Source organism: Netta rufina, assembly GCF_964035555.1.
Source record: "Netta rufina genome assembly, chromosome: 4".
Taxonomy (NCBI): Eukaryota; Metazoa; Chordata; class Aves; order Anseriformes; family Anatidae; genus Netta; species Netta rufina.
In genome coordinates, this window is record NC_140127.1 from 45,640,473 (window position 1) to 45,662,879 (window position 22,407).

The following is a 22,407-nucleotide window of genomic DNA, read 5'->3' on the forward strand; positions in this document are numbered from 1 at the left end:
AGGTGGGGAATGGGGAAGGGAATGAAGGAAAGAAGAAGGGTATCCAAGAGGATTTTAGAGTCTCAAGAGCAAACACAAAGGCCATGTGGGTCACTGTGGAAATGAGTTAGAGAAAGACCTGCGGGCACAGTCAGTCAGCAGTGGGTAAGCAGCGTGTCTCCTGCACTGCTTCCCGACGGGCCAGCTCATCTCCTCCTCGTTATGCAATTAGCTGAGCGAGAGGCCAAGCTGCAGCAATGAGTACTTTCCCGGTCCCTGCTGATGAGACAGTGTTCCCGGCGTTCACTTTTCCTCATGAGGAAATGCCAGGTGGGTGGGTAACGTGGGGAACAGAAAGCACCTCGTGCATGCTGAGGCAAGGAGCCTGTGCTGCACAACAGCAGTTTCTCAGCAGCAAACAGTGGATTCCTTCGTGTCTGCGGGTGCTCTGAAACAAGGTAATGCTTCTAAACCTGAGCTGGGGGTGTTCTGCTGAGTTGTGACCAATAATGTACCAGGCAGTCCTGAATTTACAGCACTGGTAGTTTATCGGAGTGGCAGCCGTCTCTCTTTTCCTGCTTTGCTTGCCATGCTTTTTTCACTAAGGTCTTGTGTTTGCAAATACTTCTTGTATCAGAGTTGTTTTTTTTTGTTTGTTTGTTTTTTCCATTAAAAAACAAAGCGGAAAACATTGTATTAGGGAGATTGTCTTGTAGTTGTTTTGTGGTTTTTTTTCCAAGTATACCTTGGAACTGTCATTATCGCAGAGGATTCTTGGAGCTCCTTCTGATTTTTTGTTTTGTTGAGACTCTGAAATAATGAAGTGTTTTGCTTTTTATCCCTATCTCTAATGCCTGAGTTAGAATCCTGTTTAAGATGCTTGATGCTTAAGATGATCTTGATGTGTGTGAATGTGAAGTATATGTTGGCAGAAGGGCTATCATCACACTGTGCTGGATAGATGGTAGGAACTTGACAGTGAAAAATTATTTTTCAGAAGGCTTTGCTGTGTCCTTGGATATTATATGTACTTCACTAGCCTTGTGAGGGACATGCAGTCTGACAGAAGCACAAGAGAATGATGTGACATGAGATTTACCTGACCACAAACATAAATATTCTAAATCAAGTTTAGGGTTGAGGTCATATTCATAAAAATAGGAAGTGATGTGTCCAATTGTTTCAGAAGAGAAATTTGTTCTCATTGGCAAGCACTTTTTATTCTCTCGACTGTCTGGAACATGTGGGAACCTTGTGATGGAGACGTGTTTGGGCAATCAGAATCCTAACATTTCACCATCAACTATTTGGGGGGAAGGGGAAGATGCAGGGGGGAGCATTCTGGCTTTGTTTAGCTTTTGTTTTGCTTTTTTTAAGCACCTGGTTTTGGTTTTATCACAGAAATAGAAACTGAAAAGAAATAGTCTCCCTTCAAGTAGAATGTCAGAGTACAAAGGTACAAAGCCACAAGCTTTTAAAGCATTTCTAAGTGCAAGTAGCAGCACCCTTACAGCATTTTCTGAAACTTGATGCAATTGAATCATAGAAGTTCAGCTGAAGCCCACTGAACAAGAGTGGCAATCGATCTCAGTTGATTTTCAAGGGAGGAGGGACCGCTAGCACTGGAACCATCTCACGGAACAGAAGATTGAGCACGCGTATTTCCTCTCACTCTAAGAAAGGCACATACATCCTCGCACTGTCACCAGCCCTCGGCTGTTCTCAGGGGTGGTACCAGGGTGAGGGTGAAAATATTGGACATGATGATGGTTTTTGTGATGTATTTGATCAGTTGTAGTTATGAGAAGACTTCTGTATGTGCGATATCTAAACTAGACCTTGGTTCTTTATCACTTCATTATTGCAGAAGCATTGAAAAATGTTAGTGTTTCCTAATAGGAAATAGCAGTTGGTCAGTCTTCAGTACTGGTTGTTCCTCTGTGACTTTAATATTAAGGTGCTTACTGTTTTGTTCTGGTCTCAGGAAGTCTTAAGGATACGAACAGTAAACTGGGGGTTTGTCTGGAATATTAAGAAGTTTCATTGTGCTTAGTAATGTTTATAATTAGTTTTGTAAAACTGGGCAAGTACATTTAGAATATCTTAAGCCTGAAACCAACATAAGCATCACAGCTTTTCAGTGAGCATTATACAGTATTCTTTTGAGAGCGCGTATTTCACCAAGAATATTACACCTCTGACAGTTTGTTTTTTTTTATTGTGGAAGTTATTTCATGATAAGGGAGAGGGAGGAGAGGCAGCGTTCATTAATATTGACCAATCCATTTATTAACAAAACATGAAGTGTACAGACTCATGCCATCACCTTGACCTTGAGGGCTTTGTCAGTTTTTTGTTCTAGAATATTCTGCATCTTGAGAGACTGTCATCATCAAAAACAGTCATTACAGGAAGATGGAAGATTTTTAAAATTCCTAACTGCACAGTCATTCTTCCCTTGCTACCAATAGTACAGTAAGGCATCTGTAAATGTGTGGAACAAACCTGGACTTGTTGAGAGGTGATGAGAAACTGCAGGTTGTGCCTTTGTGTGTGAGGGGTGAAATGAATTGCTGATTTTGGATCGATGGGTAAACAGTGCTTCTGGTGGTAGTGCAGGCTAGGTTAAAAATACAGTGAGTGAGAAAACAAATTTGCACGTGTACGTAGCAGTCATTTTTAATATTATTGTTTAATTATACTGGGCTGTAGTTTTTCTTGAGCTCTTCAGAAATAGGACAAATGTAATGGTGCTCAGCTGTGAGGTAGCTGAAGATTTGTCTTTGACTGAGGTAGCAGCTGTCTGAGTCTTTTGCATGACCAAATCGATGCCAAATGTGTGCTTGGTGTACGCTCCCAAGTAAGTAACTTCTGTCGCACTCCTGTGTACTAAGTACAAATTACATGTATGAAATGTCTCCTTATTCCAGGAAAAGCCTTGGTGGTTGATGCAGATGACGGACACAAGACTCATTTCTCTCAACAGACCATGCTTAACAAAGGGCTTAGCAAGTCTATGGGATTTCTGTCCATTAGAGGAACACAAGGCGAGGAAGAATTTTTCCAGGGCATTTCCTCAGATTACAACTCAGGACAGGAAGATGCTTTCTGTCCTCACAGATGTAAAACCAATGAGTTTGAAAAGAAAGGTCACCTTCATACAGATGCCGCTCCCAGGCGGAAGGTATGGGCTTCCTCCACAGACTTGCTCTGCACAACTGACAAGGCCGCTGAGAGGGACCATGCTGGAGACTCTCACAGGCATGGTCACCAGTGCGAGACGTTTACAGTGCGGACTTCTACCACCACCAGAAACAAGGAAGCAAGGTACTCTGATGGCAGCATAGCACTGGATGTCTTTGGACCTCAAAAACTGGACCAAACGCGCCATGTGCCAGAGACATCAACTTCCGCAGCGATATCGAGTGCCTTTGACAGGATAAGAGAGAGACAAAAGAAGTTGCAGCTCCTGCGGGAAGCCATGAATGTAGAAGGTTAGTGAAGCTTTTAGATATTCTGAATCATTCCAGTCATTAAACAGAGATTGTCTTTATGATAAATTTGAGTTCTCTAATAGCAACTCTAGAAACTGCTGAGCTCTTACGTTTGTCCTCTGTTTTTAGGTAAAATCAAAGCATTAAAACATCTGTTGCCAGCCAAGATGAAAGTGCTTGTCCAGATGAATTAGCCAGTGAAGGTAGTTGCTCTTTTTAAGTCAGCCAGTGTCAAGTTCATCAAGTGAAATTAGGAAATATATAGGTAACAGCCAATTGGCAGGTAATTTTCCTTCAAGGAAAACCTTCATCTTGAGCTCTTAAGGATGGATTTATACCCTGAAGGAAAAGAAGTGTGTCATCTACAGATCTCTCAGTTTTTGCTCTGTATAATTCTGGATGATCCACTTAAGCCCCATAAATATGTAGTTTCTTTTGGGCTTAAGATCTTTACCTCAGTGAGGAGAATTGTCAATAAGTTCCCTCAGTTAATTTAGAGAACATGTTGGGGGAGAAAAACCTTGGGACTCATTGTATGCACACTTATGGAAACATCTTTATGTGGAGCCCTGTAATGGGGAACAGCGTGTTTTGTTTCTTTTGAACATGCAATGTGATTTTCAGGGGTTGTAAATTCAGGACAGCTGGATTGAAACTGAGTGCCAAGTCAGATCCTGTTCATGATGGGCAAGAAGGCGTTGCTTGTTCATCTAAGGTATATGCTGGAAGAGCTGTATGTGCAGATTTAGCTGGGTGATGATTTCTAGTGTGTAGGAAATTAATGCAACTGAACAATCGTGGTGGCCTGGCTGTTGTGTGACAGAAGTGACAACTGCCAGAAATAACAACCTCTGCCTTGTTTTCCTGCACTGAGGTGTGAACGCCCCTGCTGAGGAGAGCTTGATAAAGCCTTTCATCAGGGTTGTAAAGCACTGTTTGTGCCCTGGGTGCTATCTCAGGATGAGACTGTATTGCAGGCAGCATGGGAAGCGTGTTCTTCCTCTTCTGAGCATGTGAGCCTTGAGCTCCAGAAAGAAGGAGCCTTACTGAAACAGCATCAGCAGTTCAAGAAGCTGCTGTGATTATGTACCAGCTGCACAGAAAAGACAAGCGAAGGGTTTCTGTGCTGTGGCATTGACATCTTCCAATGAAGGTAACGTTATCAAGTGAAAGAACGAATGTAGATGGAAACAGTACGGTGGAGATAACCATTGTTTGTTCAGAATAGAAGCTGACCACCTGTAATTACCTACTGAGGTGTCTGATGGGGTAGTGGGGACGTTGCTTTATGTGTGGTTGAAGAGCGTGAAACTGAAGGGGACCATATCAAGTGCATGAGTCAACTTGAGCCTTTGGAGATAGGCACCTCGCGGAGTGTCAGCAGCCACTCCCTGCGTTGGGAAAGATCAAGAGCTTCCTTGCTGAGGAGTTCAGCTTCGTGCGGGGTTGTGTTGCACAACAGCAAAACCAAAAGCTCGGCCAAGCCCGTTGATGAGCAAGGGTTTATCGTTCTCAGTCAAACAGGTTGGGAGACGACAGAAAAGGTAACGCACCTGGGTCTCACGAAGTGAGATGGTTCAGCTGTGTGAAACTGCTTGCGTGGTGTAGAGAAGGGGTGACAGTGCAGCCAAAGCAAACCGGGAGCCGGGGCTTTACACTTGGAGGAGCTGAGCGAGGGCAGATCGAAGCCGTAGCTCATGACTCACTGCCCATCCTTCTGAATTCAGTCATCGTTTGGTAGAAGAAGTCCCGATACTCTCAGCACGTAGCTGGGTCGCAGTGTCCTTGTCTTCTGAGTTACTGCTTGCAGTAGAGGAAGGAGGTACGTGTTTCACTCTTGCGTTGGAGTCAGGATTGTGTACCCTGCACTTTTATTGCAGGCCTGCCATTTATCTTTCAGTTAACTTCTTTAAGGTTTCAGGCCAAAATTGGACTGTGAATGTCAATTTTTAACGAGAGTCAGTGCAAAGAGGTATTTGAGTAAGACAAAAGGGAAATGGCTTTTCACAGAGGAGTTGGTTGCTGTTGGCTTGAGAAGTCTGACTGAAAGGACTCCGTTTCTCCTTGAGGGCAGGGTCACAAACCCCCTGAGTTGTGAAGTCTCCTCAGGCTGCTTGAGGTTACGTGTTAACCGTAGGTAAGCCTCTGCCTTCAGCTCTTAGTTTTCTCAGTTGTGGAAAGGCATCGGACTCAGCACAGGCAGAGCTTTGCCAGATATAACTTCCCTCTTCAAACTACAAAGGAATTTAAGTGACACGTGGCTTAGTTCTTCCCTAGCTTATTTTGGGTTCAGCTGGCAAGCTTTTTTGTTATTCACAAAACCTTAAGGAGCTGACTGTCTTGGAAAAAGAAAATGTTCCCATGCGTAGGCTCTGGTGCGCCAAGCTTTCACTCGGAACAGATTTTTACAACCCAAATTATAAACTCATGAAAAGCCGAGTTTATAGTGGAAAGAATGACAGAGCTTTAATTACAGCTGTGCTGTAACGAGGTAGTTTGTAGCGAGCTACTAACCATCCACACTGCGCTATAATCTGAACTTGGAACGTCCTGCATGCAGCCTCCCAAACCCTCCAGAGGCAGCGTCTTCCAAGTGTCTTGCTCACAAACTTGCTGTGTTGTGTGTTGGTCCTCTGTGCTGCTTGAGGGCTGAGGTGGTTGTCGTAGACCAATTTGGGTGTTTGTCAGTGACCAGGTGCTTGGCCACGAGTTGGGGGGGAGAGAAGATGGCTGCTGGTTCAGCTCAGGTGTACATCAGCCAATTCTGAACGCTCAGATCAGACTCCAAAAATGTGTTTTCATCTTGTCAAGTGATGGGAGAGAGAGTTCTGTATCTCTGCTGCTGCTGTTCTTGTTTTTGTTGTGTAGTTTGTCAGCTTTGGTTAAACCCAAGCAGCTCTTCTGTTCCGAGTGAGCTGTTGGTGCTGATCTTCTGCAAGTTGTCAGTGGCTGCTCGGCGCCCCCAGCCAGCATCCCCTGTCAGAGCCAACAACCTTCTGGCTTTGGCATCTTCTGAGCCTGGATCGCTGCTCGAGAGCACGAGAGCCTTGTGCCTTCTCCCTTACTCCCAGCTTTCTTTGCCTTCTCACCCACAGAACTGATGGTATCTTCTGAGAGCTGCCAAGCATAAACAGAGTTCAGGGTTCGTGTTGGGCCTGCCTTCAGCTGGCGCGATAGGCAGGCACGTGGCTCTCAGGTAGGCTCTTGCCAGTCTCTCCCATTCGTTGGCTCAGGTGCCTTTTCCCCCTCGTTTCATGTGTCTCCATTATAAGGGAGTTGGTTTCTGTGTTCCTTGAGCAAACGTGTATCCTTCTTGTGTACAGTGTTGCCTATGGGAACGTTGGAAATGAATGCAAGAGGGAGCATTCATGAGGGATGCAAGCATTCAAGAGGGATGCAAGTCTTCTGAGTATTTATCTCACAAGACTGTTAATTGATGTGCTCTCCTGAGGACTCGTCTGGACCCCACTTACCTTCCATGTCATGGCTGCGTGTCTTCGGCTGGCGAGTCAAGCTTGTGGGTACTCTAAATGTTCAGATTTTTCAAACTCTCTTAGTTAGAAGTTGCATTTGGGAATAAGGAAAAGTTACTGTGGTCAGTATATTATGGGTAAGCAGGTTGGTAGTGAATGCCTTCCAGCAAATGAATCCCAGGGGCTGGAACTGGGAAGCTACAGGAGAAGCAGGTTAAGCAGGAGGTGGGATGTAGGGCAGAGGAGGAATAGCTGCTCTGCAAACTCACCTCTTCATGACCACCCTCAATGCCATGCATACTTTCCTTTTCTGTTGAGTTGTATGTATTCAACAGGTAAGCTTAAGTGGAGGAAATGCCAGTCACCCACAATGATGTATGCTGTTTGCATGTGAAAGCAAACTGAGGCTCAGTTTCCACTTGTTTTAGGATCATCCCGCTGCAGTGTGATTCCAGCTCAGTGGCAGTGAAAGGAGTTGTCATGTGGCTGGTATGTCCGGTACGGATTGGGTTCAGTTACTGTTCAGCAATCACAGCCATGAAGCTGCAGGGTAGGCTTATGAACTGTTCCTAGCTCAGAAAACTTTGGGTCATGAGTTGTACTGGCGCTGTGGAAATTGGCCTTTTAAGGAAGAAAATAAGAAATACTCATGTGAAATACCTGTAAGGTACAAGTGCTTTGGCATCAGGCACAGCTGCTTTGTTCTGAATTATATAGGAATATAATAGGAATTATATATGAACAGGATGGTGGAAGTCCCATGTGTTACCTGTGAGCATGTGTCAAACAGGAACCCTTACCAGGGATTCATTCTGGGTCACTACGCTCCCTGTTGAACATCTGCCGTGCTGCCTCGCAGAAGGTAATTCAATGAAAAAAGGAAAGGGAAGAGTAACCATGGCTCTAACTTTACTTTCTGAGCTTCTGCAAAAGAAGCACGTCCCAGCCCTTTCTCAAAAGACTATGAATGAGTTTCATGGCATTACAGTGAAGCTCTTCAGTACTAATGACGCCCACCACCAGAACCCCAAGAGCAAACCAGAACACCCATCCTGCTGGGAAGCTGCTTGTTGAACTCTATCTCTATCCTTTTCCTTCTCTCTGCATCCAGTAAGAATTTTGTAATAATGTGCATTTGAAAGCCTGTGTATCTAATGTGAGTCATGTGTTCGGGATAATGACATTCCAGGCTAAATGCGGTCCTCTGATTTCTGTTGAAGTTGGCTGGGACGAGGCTTTCTGTAAATGACGAGCCTGGGCTTGCACGTCTTGCCTTGCGTAAATGGCGTGGTTTGTTGTTTCGTGCTGGGTTAGGTGCCTGTGAGGTTGTGCTCTGCTGGCTTCCACGGGGAGTTTCAAAAAGTACCACAGCAGTGCTACAAAAATGGCACAAACGTGTTTTCTTCTATTTGTACGGCAGCTCTCATCGCCATGTTGTGGTGCTTGCACTTTTATTACAAGTTTTATATCTACATCTTCATTACAGACTCTTAAAACAAAAATAAAAATACCAAGGCTATTCAAAAATCCCAGGGAAAAATGTGAATTCTGGAGACCAGTTGTTTATTGTCATCATCTGCTTTTGCAGATCTCATTTTCCAGTTCCTTCCCAGCCATTCAGGCCAGAAGTTGGTCCTTGTTTTTGAAATTGTTGGATGAAAAGCTCAGCTTCAGCTCAGTCCCAGAGTGTGGACTCGTGACCTTTGGAAGCCAGCTCTTCATTAGAAGAGGTTTGGTTTGGATGCGATCCAGGCGCCTTCTCTGAAGTTAAACCTAATATGATATGTTGGAATTGAAGAGAATTTGCTGGAGGAGAGAAGCAAGCAAGAATTACTGGGTGAATTCAGCAAGCACTGTAGAATACAGCAGTCTCCGTATTGATGGCTGAATCTCACTCTTGCAGCATGTATCCTGTCCATGCAATCAGTTCCACTGCTATGTATATTTTCCTGAAACTGAGCGAAGCAAAAAAAAACCTCTGAGCAGTGACTGGGAATCTCACTCGGTGTTCCTGGCCATGAGCTGCCCTCGTGGCCTCCAGCAGGGCGCCTGCTGATGGGCTGAGCCCAGGGAAGCCAGACAGCCCGCAGAGTCTGATAGCTCCGCAGCAAGTGCTTGTTTCATATTCTGCTTTACCATTTTACATGTATTTTTTTTTTTTGCAGAATTTTACATCTCAGAGAGCCAGGACGGAGCCACAGTTCTGTGTGCAATTCAGGAAGCCCAGGCTGCTGACTAGGTGGAAAAAAAATCTGCTTAAAATCTCATGTTGTATTTTATTGTTCCCTTCCCTTCCTTTTGCTTCAAAGGCGGTCTAGCAGACTTGCAAAATCTACAGCTAATAAAACTACTGGGACAGAGGAGATCTGTTTTCACTTAAGCGTTTCTCCACTGTAGCTCCCAATATCATGCTAGGATTCATGCCGCATTTGAAGGGCTGGGAGCATTTTAAAATACGCATCAGAAGGCTTCCCACTGAATTTGGGGTTCATTTTCCTATTTAGGCAAGTCGTTGCTAGATTGGCAGTGGGTTTTGGTGTTGTAAAATCCAGAAGGCTGAAAGTAGCTGTTGTGAAAGGCTGAAGCAAGACCCAAGCCCCCGTGAATACTCTGCATTGAGCTGTAGGTCGCTTTGCAGAATCGAGTGAGACACATGTGTAGGACTCACTGGGCTTCAGCTTTTTATGCATCTCTTGCAGCATCTTGCTGCATTTGCTGGGGCCCTGGGGAGCTGCACAACCGAGTGGGCTGGTAGATAGTTGTAGGAAATAGCAGCTTTTGGAGGTTTTGGAAACAAGTATTGCAAACTTAACGCAATCTTGTCTTCAGTGTTTGTCTGCTGCAGCACTTGCGAGCCTAAAACACATTGCTTGTTGATAATTAGTGGAAAAACCACTCCAGGTTGTGCAGGTAGTGACAGGGCGCAGTTGCTACCACGTGGTTGTAGTTCCCGCAGAACATAGCGGAGAACAGAAATCTGTTTGGTGCAGGCTCCCTTTGTGGGGTTGGATCAGCTACATCCAGCTCTTGTGGTGATGGATTGCACCCTTGCTGCTCAGCCTGTCCCTTCGTACTGGTGACCTTGTAGTGGAAAACTTGTTTGCAGGGACTGAGCAAAATATCTCATCCTGCCAATTTTGCTCCATTTCTGCTGTTCCAACCAGCAGGTAACTGCTTTGTTCAGAAGAGCACTTCTAATGCTGGAGTCCTTTGCCCATTTCTCTCTTTTCTTTGTTTTCAGTTATTTCTCCTCATCTCTAGAGGGAAGTAGCACTGTTTCACTTAACCATCAATGGTGGATGATGTTCTAGTTGGTTATGGTTTGATTTTGCTGCTCCAGTCCAGAAGGGGGAAGTGCAATTAGCTGAATTCCTCTGGATTGGTTTTTCGCTTGTTTTGGAAATAAGCTTAGTTTACCAGCTGTGTCCTCAGCAACATCGGATTGGGTAGAAAACATGTTTCCATTATTTCTCTATAATAATTTTGTTATTAAGATGGTTCACTTAGTAAATTTATCACTAGCGTTAATCATACCTGGTCAAGCTGTGGTCTGCAGTAACTTCACGTCTCTTGCTGCTGCCTGTTCAACATTTTGTACTCCTCCCCTGACATGCCTTACTGCAGTAATTGGCACTTGTATTTACAGCCATTACATGTGCTTGCTCTGTATCATCCCTTCTGTTTTCAAACATGTTAACTGTAAGTGGACCCAAGACAGCCTTTTGGAAAGACGGACATCTGAAGTGGGCTCTGTGTGACAGCAAAGCCTTGGAAGTCTCCGAGTGTGGAGGCTTTTTTGTCTTCTGTTTCTTGCCTATAAGCATCATACATGGTCATTCACTGCCTTGCATATGACAAAGTTTTGAAGATAGCTGGAAATATCAAGTATGTATCCGTTGCAATTCAGTATGCTATGTGGAGAGTTCACTGGCACTAGGAGTTGAGGCTGCGTTGTTTTGCTTCCTCTTCAAAAGCAATTAGCTCTTCTGGTTAATTAAAAATCCTGCAGGGACTTAATAATTGATTGCTAATCATATTTTATGGATGCCAAATTAAGGCTGAATGAATTCTGATTTTCCAGTTCCTGCTTTGTTGCTGTGAGTATTTTTCCTTTCTCATAGAGAAAAGGACCCAGGGGCGGAGTCCTGGCTGTTGCTTTCTACACACATGAGGCATGCGCCAAATGTTTTAGTCAATTTTGGTCTGGGTACTGGGGCTTGTAGCTCTTGTGTGTTTTGTTGGCTTGGGGGGCTTTAGGTTGGTTAGTTTTTCTGTGCTTTTTTTTTTTTTTTTTTTTTTCTAAATTTTAGTTTTCTGCACAGCATCCACTGAGTATTTCCTTTGCTTTCAGACTCCCAAACCACAGACTGGTATTTAAAATGTTTTGAACAGATCATATTTCAAGTGTTGCTTTGTATTTGACTTTGCATTAGAACTGTTGTTCTTTTCTGACACCCTGATTTAAACTTTCAGAGCCTCTGAGAAGGTACAAATCTTACCACAGCGATGTTTATAGTACTTCGAGTGAAAGCCCATCTGTTATTTCCTCGGAACCAGATTTCAGGCAAGGTAAGACCTGTGTTTAAAAATAATAGTAAAAGAAATGGAAAAAAAAAAAAAAAAAAAAAAAAAAAAAGGCAAGAAGAAAGTTCAAAGGAAAAGAAAATGAGGGAAGTTAAATCATTAGTAGGAGGCTTGATAATTACTACTAATATGAAGTTGTAAGATGATCTCATGTAATTAAATAATTGTGTTCAGTTCAGCATAATTGGCAGTCTGTTCAGAAATGAGTTTGACATTTAGCAGTCTGAAAGGGAACATGGTAGGAAAAGGTGGAAATGGTTAACTTCACTGGAGTGCTTGATTTAAATGGCACACAGTCTTCACAGGCACAAAACCAATCCTAGTTGTTGCTAGTGTGCAATCTCAGTAACTTGTAAAAGCTTTCTATGGAACGTATATGGTTTAATTTTTTTGGATTTCCATTGGCTTTACTAAGAGGATAAAATGGTCAATAATTTATAAACCAAAGATTTTGGTATAAAGCAAAAAAGTAGATAGTACAGGCTAATTGTATGACAAATTTATGTATGTTCTACTGAATCAGTGGCTTGGAAAAACGGGCAATGGTGTTATTTGTTGATATATGACGGGAAGGTTTTCTGCACAACATGGAAGACAGTGCTTGGGGTGTTTTATGAAAGAAGTGCTAGAATATGCTCCAACCCAGCTGCCCTCTGCTCACCACTCCTTCCACATCTTCTGGCAGTCCTTCTAAATACTGAGCCTGAAGCCTAATAAGCAGAAACAAGCAGCAAGTAACGGCAGTGGTCTTGAGGCACAATACCTATTTTCCCATCTGTTTCTTGTCATTTAGAACAGGCTACTTAAGAGTTTCTATCCCAAGTCTGTACAGGTGAGAGTGAGCTGCTTTTGGGGTACCAGTAGCCAGAGTCAATGAAATGGGTGTCATAAAGAACAATTTCAAAATCAACATGGCTTTAATGTGTAGTCTGAGATCTCTCCCGCTACTACCTCTGTTCACTGAGGGTACAATAAAGAAATGAAAGCCAAGCACTTTGCAAAATCAGGTCAGAAGTTTAAAATCTCAGGTGCTGCTGCAGGAAGACATACCAGCAACGGAGCTAACCATTATAAACAGGAAAGCAGATCAGTTTATTACTAAAAAACAAAACAAAACAAAAACCTATTTCATAGTAAAAGGTCAGATTTCAGGGACAAAAATTAATCACAGGAGCTCAGCAGTATACTGGTTTCTTAACTCCCTTCTTGTGAACTGGATGCAGAATTACTTTATCTAGCTGCTTTGATACTGTTGTGGAGCAGTTTAGTATGGTGTCTCTGTCACTTCATGCCTCAATAGAACAGCATAAAAAGAAACCTTTTGTGTTGGAAAGGTATCTATGCAATAATGTATTTATTTTTTCAGCATTTTTTTAGGCCTTCTTTAGTATCCTTCCTCAAAGGAATTCTGTAGTGTAGCTACCTTCACTGGGGGAAGCAGTAAGATTTCTTTGAAAACTGAAATCAACTTCCTAATAGTGTGTCTAACATGTGGAACATAGAAATCTGATTCCTTCTAAGTAATCTTATATGACTGATAAATCCTTGATTTTTAAATGGGATCATTCTGTATGCTTTGTTGCCCAGTCAGGTATTAATTTGTCTTTTGGTTTGCTAGTGAGAAGAAACGAAGGTTTCAAGAGAGATGATGCCAACGGTGGTTTACCAGGCGCTGATGACATCTCGACGTCAAGTCAAGCTAATTCTCAGAGAGCCAGGTAAACCATGTGAAAACTGTGTCTTGGAGTGCTCAGTCTCTATCGGAGAAATTATTGTAAATCTGCAAGCCAATTTTTCACTCCTCTTCTAGCTTCTGTATAATTTTAGTAAATTGTTCTGTCTTCAGGATGATGGCATTTCAAAATCACATAATGCAGTCATGCAAAGTCTCATCGTGCATGTGGTGTAGAGGCAACTATACCACCTGTGAGTCCAAATTTGGCTCCTATATTTATTGGAGACTGGGTTGTGCTCTGTCATGTTGGCGTATCTGTCAGAAGGTCAAGGTTTATGTTCTGCTTGGAAATAGTTAATCATTTCTATTTCAGTTATACTTGCCTAAAATTTGTAGGAAATGTTGGTATTATTTTGAAATGGTATTATTGGTATTAATTTGAAAATGTGTTCATTTAATAATGAGAAGATAATATGCAGTTGCTTTGAAATAAGCTAAAAGCCATACATTTGGTTGTTTATTCTGACAAACTCTTGGTTTATGATAATGTTAGATTTTCTTTTTTTTTAATTCTTTTGTATAATCTCAGCACTGGTTAGGCTGGCCAATTTAGTAACAACTTAGGCTTTTTGAAACCTATTTTACCATACAGTATATTGGAACATTAAGTCTGTATGATTCTGTTGCATTTTTAGATTAATTTATTTTTCAAATGCTATTTTATCAATATTGCTTTAAAAAGCAGGTTCTCTTTTAGACTGTACTTTTGTACAGCAGAGGCTACTCGAGCCATACCTGCTAGGTTTTGTGGGTAGTTCCACAGTAAATGTTTGATAATCTTTGTAGGCATGAACCTTTTAGATAGAAAATTTTCCTCCTTTAATCGTTGTCACATGCTGAATCACCTTAGAATATCGAAAATATTCCAATAACATTGTGGGGTGGGCAGGCAAGACAAGTGTTATCTCTCTCTCCTCTCATTTCACTACAACAACAGCCATCTCTCAGCAGCTTTTAGCTTTATTTGGGATAGATCAGAAGAATGATTGTTGCTGTGCTCAGTATTGTGGGATATTTATAACTTTTTAGCATGGATCAGATGGAAATCCTGCTTTATTCTATTAAAGAAACTCAGGGGTGTCTGAAGATTATAAACATTTCAGGAAATGTGGTAAGGCTATCAGATATGTCCTTGTAGTTTATCCTATAGAGCTATGCTTTGAACATGGAGATTAAAATAAAAGAACGTGTGCTTCTTGCACTATGTTGTTTCCCCTAAATGCATCTGAGTAAGGCAGGGTCTTAGGTGGGCTGTGTATGGGTGCAGATGAAAAAAAGAACAGAAACTTGGAAATTTTACGGCTTCTGTTGGAATAATGTCTTGGTTTACTTACCACTTGCACTTTGCCTGGAAAACATGAGGTCATTTAGAGACGTATGTATTGGCATTTCTTGTGGCGGCGAAGTATTTGAGCATTATTTAGCTGGGTAGAAATACAGTGTCAATTCATCTAATAGTGTAGGTGTTGTGCTGTAACATTGAGGCAATCAGAGATCTGTCCTGTCGTGACTTAAGAGGATTTGGGCTTGTATGGGAGCTTGCAGGTCAAATGTTCAAGGACCCTGCTTACAGGTTCATGTTGCATGTCAGCCTGTTAAAGAGCTGTAAGGTTCTGCTTCTAATTTGATGCTACCTTAGAGCAATAAAATGGCAAAACGACTGCTTCCACTGAGTGCGCAGAACGAGCTTGTAAATTTATTCTTTGCCCTTGCTTTTCCTTCTGGTGAATACTGCTATGTCAGCCTCATTTCCACAGTGGCTGATTTTGACCCCGGGAAGCTGCCAATTCAACGCTGCAGCAGTGCTTCAGAATAACCCGTCGGTAATTGGTGGATGCTGGTAGAGAGCTTGGCTTTCTATTTACAAAATGTTTCAGAAACTGAGTGTAGTATGTGGTATGGAAACAAGTCACATTGTTGTAAATGAATCAGGCCGATTATGCAAGTGAAGGTGCTGTGGTAAAAGAGTACGTACTTTCTCATGGTTCGTTTTACATTGCCTTATTTTAATTTATATTGTTCTGTTAAGACTGGTACCTTTAATGGAAGTAATTCGTGTATGAGTGAAATCCAGCAGGAAAATGCTGTTCTGTAAGTGCAGCATAGAATCATCTCCTTGGCTTAGCAGTGGTGTGAGCTTCACCTTTATGGAACTCTACAACCTTTTTCAAAGGCTTAGTATTTATTTTGATCTGCTGGTTTTGCTCGGCCTCATCTGTCCATCTGCTGAAAGATACCACACTCTACACCTGCACAAAAATGGCACAGAAGGGTACCACAGGTAGTTCTTTACAGAGTTAGAGACTGACACCCTATTTTCATAAGCTGAGAAACCTGAAACCTTTTCCTCAGTACCAGACTAGTAAGTACATCCAAGATAAATAAATAAATAAAATAAAAAATTAGGCTGAATTCCTGAAAGCTAATTTTACTTTTTTTTTTTTTTTTTTTTTTTTTTTTTTTTTTTAAAGACCTTTTGAGAAACAGAGCAAAGCAGCCAGGAGCAGAATTTGGTCCTAAAATAAAACTTAGATAATATCTCTGTTAATTATGTGCGCTGAACAGAAGACAGGTCTGTCTGTCTGTCTCTTTGTGTCTTTCTCCAACGGCTGTTAAAACTTCGCGGTGGTATGGAGTATGGAAAGGAGTACCACCACTGATGGATGGTAGATGGTTCAGCAGGGACATTTCCAAGGAAATAACCTGCTATTTGTATCCAGCATATTGTGTATCGCTCCTTCAGAATGCTCTGTGCTGCAGAAGACCACGACTTTCAGAATTTCAGAACCATAAACTGTCGGAGTAAAATCATTGATAACAAGTAGTTCCAGGGGGCACATTCTCAGAGTTCAATGGTTTGGGGAGGCACATGTAAATGAACCTATAACTTGAGTCCCTGCAGCCATACAGTGTTTTTCTCTGTATTCAGAGATAGCATCTGTACTTTGGTATGTTTTAAATTCACTGCTCCTGTGGCACGTCCTTAGAGGCAGTCTGCTTAATTATCCATGGAATAAATCTCATACAAGTGAGGTGTATATCAAATGGGGGGATTTGAATTTGAGGGAGTCAGCAGCTGATAAGAATGTGGTTAAACTGCAGCAAGATTTGTGCTGGTTGGGGAAGCAGCCTGTTCCTAAACCAGCATAAGCCATAGATTTTATTTATTTATTTATTTAGTAATTTTAGAGTAAGCCCAAGCCCTTCTTGTGTTCTGTGACAGTTGTTACCCTGTAAACTTCTCGGAATGCTTTCCTTTTCACAATGGATACTTGACCTTTTCCTCTTTGCTTCTCGTATTTCTTATTTTTGTCCTTTTATCTCTTTTTCCTCCTTTACTATTTCTTCCTTTTTCTCTCTAGGAGCAGCAGCTGACATGGATCTCTTCCTTCTGTTGCCTTTTCCTTCCAGTTACCCGCTAGATTCCATTTGCATCTCCGTCCTCTCCTACCGCTGCGAATCCATCTTTCTCAATCTCTTCCTAACCTTTGCACTGCACTGTTCATTGCAGAATGCTACCTGCTCCCCTTCTTCCAGCTTGCTTCCTTCTGTGATCCAGTATGTGCTCATGCCACGGTAAGTACGCTAGGTGAGGAGTGAATTCACTTGCTGCTTTGACAGGAGTCAGCCTTCCAGGTGACTGCTCACCTGCCACCTTAGGTTAATACCCAACTGCCAGACAGTGGTTTGCAACCAGACATGGATGAAAATAAAGAGTAGCAGCCAAGTACTTGCCGTATGGGGAACCATAGGAAGCACGCTGCTATCTGTTAGGAATGTCATGGGGATTTTTTTGTGGCAGTAGTAACACTTGCCTATTCCAAACTTCTCAAAAAAAAGCTCTGCCTGGATCTGTCAGCAGTATCTTCTCTGCTGTTGAAAAAGATATATTTCTTGTCTTGGGACCTGGAGAGGGAATCAAGCTGCCACCCTCCATGGAAAATAGACTCTCTGCCCAAGCCTGGCTTTACTGTATTTATCTGGGATGCTGGAGTGTGCTTTCTCTGGGTGGTGTCAGCGTTTATATCCTGAGCTGGGAAAACTTCTGAAGCATCAGCTTTTTGAGCTTCCTCTCCCTGCCACCACTCACGTTTTCAGAGAAATGCATGTGAATTAAAAAGATAAACCAGCATAACGAGACTGTTTTGCACAGTAATTTATGATTGCCATTGCACAGATCTATCTATATGTTATTAAAAAGGCATTTTTTCAGCAGTAGGGGTGGTTTTCACATTAGCAAGTGTTTTCAGATACAGCCAGTTGCAACATGTCTCACTTTTTCATATCAACTTTGATAATTCACGGATATTTACATTCAGAAAGTGTTTTGGTTTTGTGTTGTGTAGTGTTTTTTTTTTTTTTCATTTTGGAGCCCATCCTTAGACCTTGATCTGAAGAGTGCTTGTGGGCGTATTTAACTAACTTCATTGTGAATATTCCCACACAGACTATGTTGATCTTAATAAGCCTTCTCTCTGTGAAAAGCTAGGCTCGTGCACAAGTCTTTGCAGGTCTGAGCACTTTCCTCATTACTTTGGCCTTTTAGGTGCACATTATTAAGTCTGCTGCAAAAAGAAGCAGGGGAGGGAGAAGGGGAGCAATGCTAGGAAAGCCCAGCACAATGGGAAGGATAATGGGCTGACATCAATAAGTTTCTCTGTAACTCATCAAGAATTTGCCTGAAACTCCATTTGAGGAACCTCTGCGTTATTTTGCTCGGTTCTTTGCACATGGGTGCTGTTTTATTGTTTGGAATTTTCCACGATAACATAAATCTTATTTTAAGACCATTTTTTGTATGTTGGTTGATGGAACTTCAATATCAGAAAATGTATGAGGACGTGCTGTACGGTTCGCGCTGTTGGCACTCATTAGAAGCTTTGCTCCGAGATGATGGAAATAGATTTGAAATTATGCCCTCAGATTATCATAGACAACTGTGCTGTCTGGGCAGGTGCCTTTTCTCTTACTTGGTAACTGATTTGTCATTTATCAAGCTTATGTGCCTACTTAAAAGAAACTAATGATAATTTTTTCTGTCTTAAGAAGTCTGTAGGTTACCTTCTTACTACAAAGTGTCAGTGCAGGACTTTACGTAAAATTCATCTCTATTCCTAAATTTCAGTGCAGGGGTGTACAGGATTCAAAATATTTTTTTCTTTCTTCTTTTGTGTTTTTCATTGCTCTAGTGTGCCGTCAGAACTAACTTAGCTGAAAAATAGAGTTGTTAACTTAGCTGGCAGAGTTGTTAACAGAGCTAATTTAGCTTGGTATTGGTCAAAGTGCCTTTGCATTGTTAAAGGTATTTTTTGGTAGATGAGCTTCTTGATAGTTTTTCCTATCTACTTGTGTTGAAAAATTGTGTCTGTGTAGCTCTATAAACAGAGGGAGAACAATAAGCCCTGATTAATTTCTGTTTAGTTTGGGGTTTAAAGGTGTTTTTACTCGTAAGTACAGGAGACAGGGAGAGAAGTCGTGTTTATTTTTTCCTATTTTTCAAATAAAGATGGTTGTTTACCCAAAACGAGACCCGGATTTTTTTCCTAATTAGAATAAAATTGGTAGGATACTGGGGATCCTTATTTGCTGAGATAAGAACTGGAGGCTAGATTGCTGTTTCCACAGAAACAGTGGTGGCTTTTTATTTTTGTTCTTTTCTACGTCTTTCCTTCAAATGATTCATTTAGACTCTTACTTCATTTACTGTCATGCCTATATATTACCCAAGTCATTCTTAGGAGTTTAAGAGAAACATTTATTTTTTTCCAGGAAAAAAAAAAAAAAAAAGATGATTAAAACATTTTAGTATGGTATTTAGAATAACTTAAGATGCTGATACATATGAAATGTTTATATAAATGTGAAATATAGTCAATATTTCAAGTAAAGGATAGCAAATATTTTAAGCTATATTTCCTGCTCAGGAAAAGTTCAGGGAATAAAATCCAGTCTTGTGCAAGGAGTTAGTAAAGAATTGCTGCAGAGGAAATGATTGGAGCAATACACACCCATATCATGTACACTTTTATTTTCTTTTTTATTTTTTACAACATCTTTTCAAGAATGCCTTTTTCACAGTCCCTGCTTGAACAGACTCAGTTGTTCTTCCTCCTGTAGATTGCCTGGTTTTGTGTGGATCCCACTGGTTTGTAGCATCAAGTATTTTTTTTTAACTGCAGTTGAGCCTTTATTTTCATACAGATAAAAGACAGGCAGTTGTAGAACCTCGGCATGTTCTACTCATTTTCCATCCCGATTGCTTGCTGTGGAGTGCTTCTGTCTAAGAACACCCTGTTCATCTCCTGGCTGCTGAATAAATGTTGAGTTTACTGTATTATTGGTTAGCTTGTTTATGTTTCTGGATTTCAACTTTGATAAGTGCTTAATGCAGAGGAATGTCTTAATCGCACCCGTAATGTCTTTTATCCCCTCTGACCGTGTAACAGGCAGCATGAAACATCATTTGAAGGCAATCTTATAAGTCAAGAAGTGATGCTAAAGCGTCAGGAAGAAGAAATGATGCAACTGCAAGCTAGAATGGCTCTTCGGCAGTCCCGACCGAACCTCTACCCTGGAGATGCAATTAGGTCCTCAATGCTGGATATCACCAGAGATCCACTGAGAGAAATAGCCCTGGAAACTGCCATGACTCAAAGAAAACTGAGGGTAATGCCTTGATCTCAGGTGAACTCTTTTATTTTCATTGAAACGGAGCAATGTCATGACTGAAATTGAATTATATGGGATTCATAAACTGGGTCCTGCCATAAATAGATGAAATACTAGGTGGTTGGTGTTGCCCTGATAGGAAAGACTTAACTCTTAGAAATCAAGAGCTCTGATGGGGATAAGGTATATTTTTTCCAGTATTCGATTCCTCTTAGTGGAATGTAGATGTTTTCCACCACCATTGGTAGTTATTTAATAAACAAACTGGGAAGGTAAGGAAAGAATGGCAAAAAGGTGGCACATTTTGTGCTTGGGTTCACCCTGACTCATCGTGCAAACTGCCCCTCTCTTTCCCAGCTCTCTTGGTATGTGGATGAAGTATAAGATTAAAGAGGGAGACAGAGACATAGGTAAATGGAGTGGATGATGTTCAGAGGATATGACAGTTTGATGCCCTCTGCTGCTGCTTTCAGTTAATTGAATTCTTTTTTTTTGTTTGCATGGGAAACAGTGATACAAGATTTGCAGGTGAATTTGCAGTCATCATACTGGCTAAGAGTCTGTGTGTCTCCAGTCCCTAGCACTCTGGCCAATTTATTCATATAGGCCTTAACTAACAAGTATTTAGGTGAATCTTGGACCACTTCCTTAAGGCTATATTCAAGTCAGTATTGTGCAGAGGACTTCTTTGAACGGTTTAGACAGTTTATGCTCTTCTGTAATTCACAGGAAGAACAAATATAATGCTTATTTGCCTACAGGCAGATAGAAATTTGCCAGAACCTCTGTTTGAACCCAGCAGACAGAATGAGACTGAAGCATTTCAGACTTCAAGACAGGAGAGTTGGGTGTTGCAGGCACAGATCTGTCAAGGCAGAGTTGCTGCCTATGCAGAAAACCTTAGCAATGTTAGGGCATAGATTACTGAAATAAGCCCAGATGGTCCTAATATGCAACACACAGCCCTATGTTTTCAAGGAAGACAAGTCATATCAGAGCGTTAACTTTGAGTGTTAGCTTTTCACCCGGGTAAGGAAGGAAAACATGTAGAGTAGCAATGTCATCAACACTGCAGCCTGCCAGCACATCTGGCATGCATGCTGACAAAATAAGATTGTTCAAACTGACCAGCTCCTGTGAGGAATTCATAACAATTTTCCAGCTTCAGCCTTCAGTTCCTCTTTAGTGTGTACAGGGCAGGAACTAACTGTGCCTTGGTCTCTCGTTCGAGCAACACAGTGTTCATTCATACACTTGTATTCATTCATATGCTTGTGTTTTGCAGAATTTCTTTGGCCCTGAGTTTGTGAAGATGACGATTGAGCCGTTTATCTCCTTGGATCTACCTAAGTCTATCTTGGTAAGAAAGGGGCTGTTGAGCAATCAGTGGAAGGGGTAGGAAGTTTAACGAACAAATAAACAAATGCACCTTTACTGTGAGCGTGAATATTGGGATATTTTATTTCACACAATGCAGACGAAGAAAGGGAAGAATGATGACACAAGGCGGAAAGTAAATGTGATGCTTCTAAGTGGGCAGAAGCTGGAGCTGACCTGTGACACCAAAACGATATGTAAAGACGTCTTTGATATGGTTGTTGCCCATATTGGCTTAGTGGAGCATCACTTATTTGGGCTGGCTACTTTAAGAGGTAAGAATAATCTTTTTGTGTAGTAGACTGGTATAGAGCAATAAAAGATAAGTACAGGGTGTTGAGACGAGATAATCAGAGACTGCCTGCCATGTACGAGGCATTTACTTTGAGTTACATGCTTTTGTACTGAGGCAAAACATGTTCTGCAATGAAGAAAAATTCTACTCTTTAAAATCGTTTGGTTGCCTGAGTAATGGCGTCTCGGCTCAGGCAGCCTGTTCCTTTTGGCTGCTGCGTGTTCTTGCTGCCTTCACAACGTGTATTGCTCTGTATGCAGCAATATATCAGAGGATGTGAGGGGGGTTTGGGTTCTGATAATATGCTCTCAGCAATGCTGCAGCCTCTTGTGGGGTGCTGGGATAACTAATAGGGCTCCTGGTGTAGAGGGAGTTGCATTCAGCTAAAAAAGGTTTGTCTCTGAACCGTTTATTTTTTGCTGTTAGAACAGACCAGAAGTTGGAGTTCTTTTTCTTCACTGGGGGGAAGGTCATTTTGGCAGAACTAACGTGTTGAGACACAAGTTTCCTGTTTTCTCGTCTAGTGGACTAGTGCAGAACTGTAGCACTCAGAGTACTGGCAAGAGATAGAAAACCTTAGCAGCCTGAGAACATTCTCAGTCTGTGGCAGCCTCCCAGTGCCCTAGGCAGTTTAGAAAGCCTTGAAAATACTTTGCAGAAGCATAATTTGGACATAAGTAGTAAGGGAGGGAGGGAATGACAGATCAGAAATTCCTACGGGTTAAGAAATTTAAAATTTTAAAGACGCCGTAGCTCCAATTTCATGGGTATCATAGAATATTATTTTTTTTCCCTTCCCCT

At 41.8% G+C, this 22,407-nt stretch overlaps 1 protein-coding gene across 1 annotated transcript in view; it reads left to right on the plus strand.

The window, feature by feature from the left end:
• PTPN13 (protein tyrosine phosphatase non-receptor type 13) overlaps positions 1-22,407 on the plus strand; it is a gene marked incomplete at its 5' end in the record, with an annotated part of 85,814 nt that overhangs the window by 25,244 nt on the left and 38,163 nt on the right. The window contains 6 exons of the mRNA XM_084285815.1: positions 2,910-3,473; positions 11,420-11,515; positions 13,149-13,248; positions 19,712-19,931; positions 21,220-21,294; positions 21,412-21,586. Of these exons, the coding sequence (XP_084141941.1) occupies positions 2,910-3,473; positions 11,420-11,515; positions 13,149-13,248; positions 19,712-19,931; positions 21,220-21,294; positions 21,412-21,586 (1,230 nt within the window). The remainder of the gene's footprint in view (positions 1-2,909; positions 3,474-11,419; positions 11,516-13,148; positions 13,249-19,711; positions 19,932-21,219; positions 21,295-21,411; positions 21,587-22,407) is intronic.